Below are 8,616 nucleotides of genomic sequence, written 5' to 3' on the forward strand. Positions count from 1 at the left end.
TTTCCATAGTTAGCCTCAAAACTTCATTCATCAATCAACACATAATTAGCCTTTAAATTTATCTATGAAGCACTAACTCTCAAGACAAAAATTTTAACTATCAACTTATTTATTTCATTATAGTTTCATTATGATTTTAAAAAGAATGTATATGTTTGCAGGGTAGCGCACATTAAGTAGTTCCTTCAAACTAGAAATGAATCAATCTGACCTATCTTTTCGTATTACAATTACAATTTTTGTACTATATGTATATGTCATCAAAAAATAAAATTCAGTGATTCAGTTCAAAAGTCTCAATTTAAAATAGGATACATTGTTGTCCTAAACTTCATACCTCATTTGGATTGGGATCCCTGCTGTGATGTAATCTATGGATCATATTCCCATACTTAGCAAAGCTAAGTTCTAGGCCAGCAGTTTCAGGAAAGGTAACAGGTAGTCTGTGCAAAGGTACAGGATGGGGTAGGGGGTAGCCTGATGCTACATCAACGAGGAAAAGTGGATCTGCTTGAAGTGGGTCATCTGGGTCTTCCACTCCTTTCACAATCAACATCATATGCATGTCCTCCATTTCTATCTCACTGCAGTATATGGCAGCTATGGTGTAGGCATCATACCCTAAAGCTCTCAGTAAAAGGCATGTGAACCAATTATTGTGTGCACATGCTCCCCCTTGGAGAGATAACCCATCAGCTAGCACATCCTCAACTGTTGGGAAGCGCTTCTCGGGTGGCATCGATATGAGTGAAACATTCTGAAATGTTCAATGACATTTTATTTATATACATATGTTTAAATATCACCCTGAAACAATGATGAACCCTAAGGCCTATGAAATTTGCACAACAGGGTGGGCAGGGTGGTTCTTATTTGATGCTGCCATTGATGTGACACCAATCAGTTTCTCATCAGTAACCAGAATGTGACATCCCTTGCATTTTAGAGAGGGTTTTCAAAAGTTATAGCCTACATTTGAACTTGGAACCTTACCATTGGCATAGTACCCACTTCATTACCACAAAGTTACACTATCTTATGTACTTAATGACAATTGATAAATCATGAATACTGAATGTCCAAACATTTTAATGAATACCCCCATAATGCAGGCATGCATTCATTGGCCATTAATGTATGAACATTATGGTATTTTTTAATTCATTAGCAATACCAAATAAAACCCACAACTAATGAATCCTGAGGTTATTGTAAACCCAGCTAATTTACAAATTTTAAGTCCAAGAAGCAAATCATCATTGGATTAGAATAAGGTATCTCCCTTAGCAGGCTTGAAAGCAGTGCAGACAAGGCAATAATCAACAGCAACAAAAATTCAAAAGTGGACCGAAAAATCTAAACGAAGCATTGTAGTAGATTTGTGCATTCCGGTGACCCAGGTTCCACTTAAGACAAATTGAAATTCTGCATTTCCCTTTTTTATTCAGTTAGAGCATTAATAATTTAGGAATTTGTTTTGAATTGGGATTTTCCTACAGTTTGTTCATTTTTCTTACAGAATTATCTATGACCCAAAACCCATGGCTGTTGGAGAAATGTCATGCACCAATATTATGCCAATATTGTTCTCATAAGTTGGTGTGATATTTACAACCAGCATTTGCCTAACATGGGGAAATGACCACTAACGTCAGCTGTCAATTCAATCATTTACCCAACACTTCAGTCCTAATTTGATGCAGCCTGGGCTGCATTGACTTAGGACTAGATTTATAGATAGCATTTAGAGTGCATTGGTATTTTAACCCATAAGAAGCTCCATCATAGCCCCCTAATCAGCAAAATATTCTCAAGGAAGACCCATGACATCATATGCAGCTCCTATTCATTTAATGATATATTTCTACTACAAGGGAGTTAGTCAGAGAGACACCAAATGAAAATAGATTAATTAGAATGAGCAATACATATACCATTTCAAAATGTACAGCATTACAATATGTGGTAAAAATAAGTTGCCTGAATGCATTGGTGAATTCATTGAAAAAATCTGAGGTGAGAGAGAGAGGTAAGCATTTTCATCCTTTTATTACTTTAACATGCAAATTATTCACTTGTTTAGGTGTTTTAATTTGAAAAAAAAATTGACAGTGCTAACTAGAACTACTAAGTTAATCATTTTATAGCCAAGCACACAAAATCATAGTGTAGGAATCTTTAGAAGAGGTACCCTTAACAATAGGAATCAAAATAGACAAACTTATCATTTCACATTGTCTAATGAGTTTATTATTTTGAGACTAACCTTGTTTTAATCTCAGCTTCCTAAGGTAGACATTCTTAACATTAGAGTTGCATTAATTTAGATGAACAATAGAATGGATGAAGAAGAAGCACATTGATGTCCTAAAGCTACTTCAGCTAATTTGTCTGAGAAGCAACTTTAAATTTCTTTTTCTAATGCAAGATCAATAAAAACAGATTAGATTGTTGCATTTTTATGATACAATTCAGGATATAATTTTACTCACCCGGCAATAGGACTTATTTTCCTTTTCTTAAATTTGTCTGTATTCATTTTAGCATATTTTGACCCTAGAATTAATTAAATGAATCCCTGATAATACAAAATTCTTGTCATTATACAATATTTAGATTGAATAATTAAATCTGTTTTCTAGTAAGGCATTGGATTAATATGATTTAATGAGGAGATTGTGGACAGAAAAATATTGGTTTAAGGTATTTAATGTATGGGCTTAGGGAAAGAAGATTGTCAGTGAACTGAAGGCATCCAAAGAACGACAGATTGAGTCCATATTCATGAATTAATGTCAATATTAACATCATCCATGGTAATAAACCTGCAGGTTGGTTTTGACAGGCTAGGGTAGAGCACATTCTAAACCAAGCCATAAAACCTCTAAAATTCATACATTCTGGTAAGAGGATGATTCCTTACCTTATTCCATTTCCTTCAATGTTAAAGTAGCCAGAAAATGACAGTCCCTGGTTTTTAGTTGTGTTAATAATAAGTTGCCATCCATGATTTGAACCCAAAACCCATCATCCAGTTGCTGATTGCTCTATTCAATCAGATTCAAAGCTACTTCTGTTACAGTAGTTGGTATTTTATTCACAATAGAATGACTTAATCATTCTGAGAGATAGTTATTGAATATAAATAATTAGGTGTTTGTCAACTAGAGGCCATGGTGAAAAGTTAAGAGCCAAAGTGACATAAATGGTTCAATAGTTTCTCATTCCAAAAACTTGACAATTTTATGAAGGTTTCTTTCATAATACAAGCTTTTTTTTCGATTTTTCCCATTTTTTGCAAATGGTTAATTTCAATAAAATTGGAGGTGGGAGAGGTGGAAGGTTGCTGGACTTAATAAAAAAGCGGTGGCAATAGTTTCCATTTACCTGAAATGGTACCTCACTCATCAACCGTCTCTGAATTTCATTCAAGGTTGCCAAATCCAAGGCTGCATCTTCAATATTTTCAAACCCCAACTTTTCTTTCACATACTGAATGGCTTCTTGTCGAGTCAGAGAACTTTTTGAGGCCATTTTTATGAAGGAATCTTCATTCCTGGAATCTATTGTCAAAGTTAGGTTAAAAACTTAAAAAGTTGATGCAGAATGAGCATGAAATAAGGTGGGAGAAAAGATTGGTTTGTATTTTAAGCATGAAGGGTATGAATATTGATAAGCCAAGGATGAAAAACCCTTGGGGACCTTTCACTCTCCAATGTCACATTTATCTCAAATTTCTGACCATCTATTGTATTAAACCAAACATGTCCATGTACATTCACAGAAAAAGTTCAATTTTAACTATTAGCATTTGCCTATAATTCCCTAAACACCCACTCACTCTGGAATGACACTTATTTTGTTGAGAAATATCATAAAAACTTGGGAAACTACTTTGTGACATAACACTTGCTCTCATTCCTCTCACAACCTCTTTTACTGACCTCTGACCCTTCCTCCCCCCTAACCTTGCCACAATAAGAGCCCTAATGTTGTCTTGTTATTTTTATAATTTGTTTTGTTGAATTGGAAAAGTGTACAAATGAAGTTGGTGATTCAAGAAGTTCTCTCGGGTTTCCCACCGGGTCAGGTTGCAGTACACCGACGTTTCGATGGCTGACTCTGCCATCATCTTCAGGGTGAAGTTCGGAGCATAAAAAAGGCCAATACTTTCAACAGACACAACGGCTTCCAAATCAGTAACACTTGGAAGCCAGTGCTAAAGAAAATAAAAAATGCACCCTATTGGCCGTAGCGGAGCACATTAACGCTTCCGACCAATCAGGGTACACCTGAGGCTTGGCGGAGAGTATAAATACCAGGCCTTTTTTATGCTCTGAACTTAACCCTGAAGACGATGGCAGAGTCAGCCATCGAAACGTCAGTGTACTGCAACCTGACCCGGTGGGAAACCCGAGATAACTTCTTGAATACCATACACCAGGAAAATCTGAGATCCTTCGAAGTTGGTGATATTTGTTAGTCTCAGCCTCATCATTTTCCAATTTCACCCTATTGACAGATGTCATTAAGTGCTGAATGAAAGATGAAGCCAATGCATGCAAAAATCCATGATGAAACAACAAGGGAAAAGTAGAGGAGACAGAATTTTTAAATTAATTTTATATCATATGAACTTATTTTTTTACTCTTACCTTCCTTGACTTCAACCTAATGTAGCATAGTAGCCCAGGATATTGATTATTCTGCATGATGAAATGGAAAAACCTAATGTATCTTGGTAGATAATATTTTTAATCTTCATATATCAACGATTTATCGTCATGTTTATCTCCTCGGCGATGTAATCGGACAGAAGCCGACGCGGGAGCTGTAGCTGTTATCTAAATAAAGAGTGCGCGATGTATTTTAATATCTAACCGAGTGTACCGGGCTCCCGTGGGCGATTTCATCGAGTTCAACTCGCGGAAAAATTATCTGAAAATGGTAAATCTTGGCATCCATCGATAACGACAAAGATACACGGGTGATGCATAAATAATGATCACTTTACACGAGTAAATTGTGTAGGAAATAAATATACCTCGAGCACAAAACTTTTAAATGAGGGCAGAGGATAGTGAAGATATTAATGGCAAAGGCAAAAAAGAAAAACCAACCGGCTAAGGAAAACGTTTTCAATCTTTAGGAATATCTACTCACAAAGTAAGAGTCAGATCCGTCAGAATTGGGGGCAGCTGCCAGGCAAAAGTTGTTTTCAGGACTCGAAAATTATGATATTTTTCCCGTTAACTCTAATGTAATGGAGGAGGCCTTTTTAAACCTTTTCTTTTGCCACCGAAAACTTCGGCAGATCGTCACTGACCCCGTCGAAAATGACTGACACAATTATAGCACGACCGTTTGCCGGCGCATGAGAATTGAATGTCCTAGAATTCGCGCCTTGCGTTTGAGCAGGTGGTGAACCCAGTGCACGGTCTCCCGTCACCTATACTATGATTGCCGAATGAAGAGCAGTCCGACCATCGGCCAGCGCCGGCCGAGAGTATACCTCCAACCGATTTTGTTTCGCCTGTTCTTAGGAACGGGAGGAACTCTCCGTACTGCCGTCGCGTGTCAGCCGCCCATGAAAAAAAACGATGCTAGAAATACATGCGCTAGTAATCGCTAGAAATAAAAAATGGCCGAGGTAGGTGGAATAATGAACTGCTTGCATGAACTATACTGCAGTATTAACGTGGACATAAATACCGAGTTACATTTCAAAGACCATATTCAATCATGTTTTTTTAGTGAAACAAAATTTTACTTATTAACACTTGAGTTTTCGGCCATGATGATTGTACACAGCTGTGCGACATAGTGCAATTGCCTAGGAAATAAATACCTAAGCTGCGGGTTTCTCTGGTCAGCCTTGTGGGGGAGTATAAGGGTGGGAAAACAGAACCATCATTTCGTTTGATTGTATATCCAACGTTTTTTATTTTCGTTAAGATGATTGCCTTTCAATTTTGGAAAAAAATTCTTTACTCATACCTAAATATAGAGAAAACATTATAATAGCGGGAACGTTCGAACGAATAGGTGGTACCATATTACTCATTATTACTATACCGTCCTGATTCAGAGTAATTACTAGTTCATTTATAAGTTGTAGCATTTTACTAGTTACATTCAGTAACATAAGAGTATGGAATAAAACATTTAAATGAGCCATGTTGCAGTATCCAAGAAAGCATATTCACCGTCTTGGTCGCCACGGCCATTGGCCAACAGTATACTCTGCATCTGGAAGTTCCGTATGCGGCTGACAGATGGCAGTAAATGACTTTTTCTCATTATGGTCCCGCGACCCCACAACCAGCCCTCTCTCTCTCTTCAATCGTCCTACGGGGTACCTCCAGCCTTTTACTGCTTGCCTAATACTCAGACTTTTCGTTTCGGCGCTGACGCCTCATTCACGGTGGTTTTTGGCGGCGAGCGAGGGGGCGCCGCGGGCTTCAATCTTGTCCTTCGTCTTTCGTGAACTCACGTTGCGCGAGAATCCAACCAACCCTCTAGTCGGTCATGCGCGCCTGAGAGTCGTAGCTCTCAATTCCGTCATCGCACCAACCTTCTTCCTTGTCCTAGTCCCGGGTTTTTCGCAAGCGACCTGGTTTGGAGTGGTGAAGTGGTAAGAGAGAGGTGGCAAATTGATGAAGCACTATGGGTAATGCACTTTTTAAAAATATAGCTTCTGTCTACGACGCTCAAACCAGTACAAAATGTTTCGAACCAAGTGACTTTAATTTAAACAACTATCCCACTGGCTGAAAGAGAAATTTGCGCAAAAATTGAATAGTAATTCGCCATCAGTATTTGCGAACAAGAGCTCATGGTATCCTCAGATTGCGGTTTGTATTTAGATTAGATCTACACGAGTGGGAGCAATTGAAGCCAAGGTTGAGTCTTGTTGCAATGCATGGCACATGCGAACTTCCTCCATTTAAGTATGGCGTCTTTTGCCGATTATGAAACTTTTATGCGATAGAAACAACTAGCGGAAACTAATCGTCGATAGGAGATTATTCGTCAATTTTTCACAAAGGAATTTTCAACATATCCATGGAAACCTTCACAATGAGAACTTTGCGATAGGTAAGTTCTCTATTTGGACATTGTTAGTTATTAATGTCGTATCATTGATGAAATAAGGTAATCGTTAATTACTAATGAGAATTTGAGGGCATTTGTGGAATAAAAGTGATCTGAGAAACTGTTTCAGGCAGGCAGAAAATCATCCTAAAGCTATTTTAAGTAGCCGACTACGGGCGAGTAGTGTGCATTCGGACTAGGGATCTAGCTAGCCTAGGAAAATAGTGATCGAAGAGCTGCACTGAAGTACCTCCTACCGAATTCTGCGCGCCTTATAAAGCTAGACACGGTTTCACTAATAAAATTCACCCATAGATGCTAGACAAACCGTGGTCGTCGACTCCATCTTGTTTTCCATCATACGGAAAGTCGAAAATGACAGAAACAGCACGTCAAACATATCAATTAGAGCGAAATATAACCAAACAACGAGGTAATGCTTTTAAATTATGCTAGAATGGAAGTCTTCGAACAAATTCCGATGACATAAACAATTATGCCTTCATTTGTTATAATTGTATTTCATGTTGAACAAAATATAAAAACGCTCATAAGATGAAAAATGTATTTTAATTGAAATTTTGAAAATATTGGGAGATAATATGATCAAGCATTACTGAGTCTTAGCCATTGGCTCTGTCTGGTGTTTGGAAATAACAATGTAAAATAACTTAATAAACCGAAACTAGTATGCACATTGAAGGAAGAATTTGGACCTGTTAATTTGAGATTGTTTTGCGTATTTCTTTACGCTCGACATTATTGCCACTACTTATGACTACATAGATTGGTTTCACTTAATTATCCTAAAATAATGACGGTAAAATATAATTACATACAATTATTTCCAGAGTGCATGCCTTTCTGCATATTGAAGCTGGCCTAGGCAAGCTAGGTAGTGACGTCAACCTCCGTTGCGGTGGATGGGAATAGGAGAAGCATGAATTGGGAGGAGAAGACCTCCGGGCCGATCAGCTTCTTCATCAGTATCAAATAAATTAAAAAGTCTTCTGAAGAGAACCTCAAGGAAATTAAAACTTCATAGTATCCAGTGATATGTGGATAAGTAATGAGCTTCATAACAGAAACTTCATTAAATATTCGAGGTACACGTAAGCCCAGCAGGCTACGAAGAGCCTGCTAGATTTATTTGTAGCCTCGAGAAACAAGCTCAAGGAGGTCTTTGCATTTTTGCCTCGGATGTTAGATGAAAGGCAATGGAAAATCTTAAATAAAATTTTGATGGTTAGATTTGGCAAAATTTGCCACAGGCAGAGATGGGTATTGTCTTCAACACATAGGCATTCTAAAATTTTAATTCGTGGCCGCGGATCGAATTCAGAAACATTTGTTTTTACTGGCGCTTAATGGGAAAAAAACGAAAATTGCCCGTCTAGATGAATTAATTCATAAATTGAACTGTGAAATGATTTAAGTACAAACACGGGTCTGGGACAAAAATGTAGCTAATAGACAACATTTTTAAATATTTTTTCCTCTATCGCATATTTCTCGATATTC

General features: G+C 37.6%; 1 protein-coding gene across 1 annotated transcript; it reads right to left on the bottom strand.

Moving 5' to 3' along the window:
• Positions 1 to 331: 331 nt before the first annotated feature.
• Positions 332 to 3,534, bottom strand: LOC139691473 (uncharacterized). The gene is made up of 2 exons (XM_071589296.1): positions 3,388 to 3,534; positions 332 to 757 (listed from the first exon to the last, which is right to left on the bottom strand). The coding sequence occupies exons 1-2, from the start codon at positions 3,532 to 3,534 to the stop codon at positions 332 to 334; spliced, it is 573 nt and encodes a 190-aa protein (XP_071445397.1).
• Positions 3,535 to 8,616: the final 5,082 nt, after the last annotated feature.

Source organism: Hetaerina americana, unplaced genomic scaffold, assembly GCF_022747635.1.
Source record: "Hetaerina americana unplaced genomic scaffold, ioHetAmer1.1.p SCAF_36, whole genome shotgun sequence".
NCBI classification, from domain to species: domain Eukaryota; kingdom Metazoa; phylum Arthropoda; class Insecta; order Odonata; family Calopterygidae; genus Hetaerina; species Hetaerina americana.

Excerpts from the sequence above, each read along its gene's own strand:
- LOC139691473 (XM_071589296.1), bottom strand. The coding sequence starts at position 3,534 with ATGGCCTCAAAAAGTTCTCTGACTCGACAAGAAGCCATTCAGTATGTG. Across the intron at positions 758-3,387 it reads TGAGTGAGGTACCATTTCAG|AATGTTTCACTCATATCGAT; the intron begins GTAAATGGAAAC and ends TGAACATTTCAG.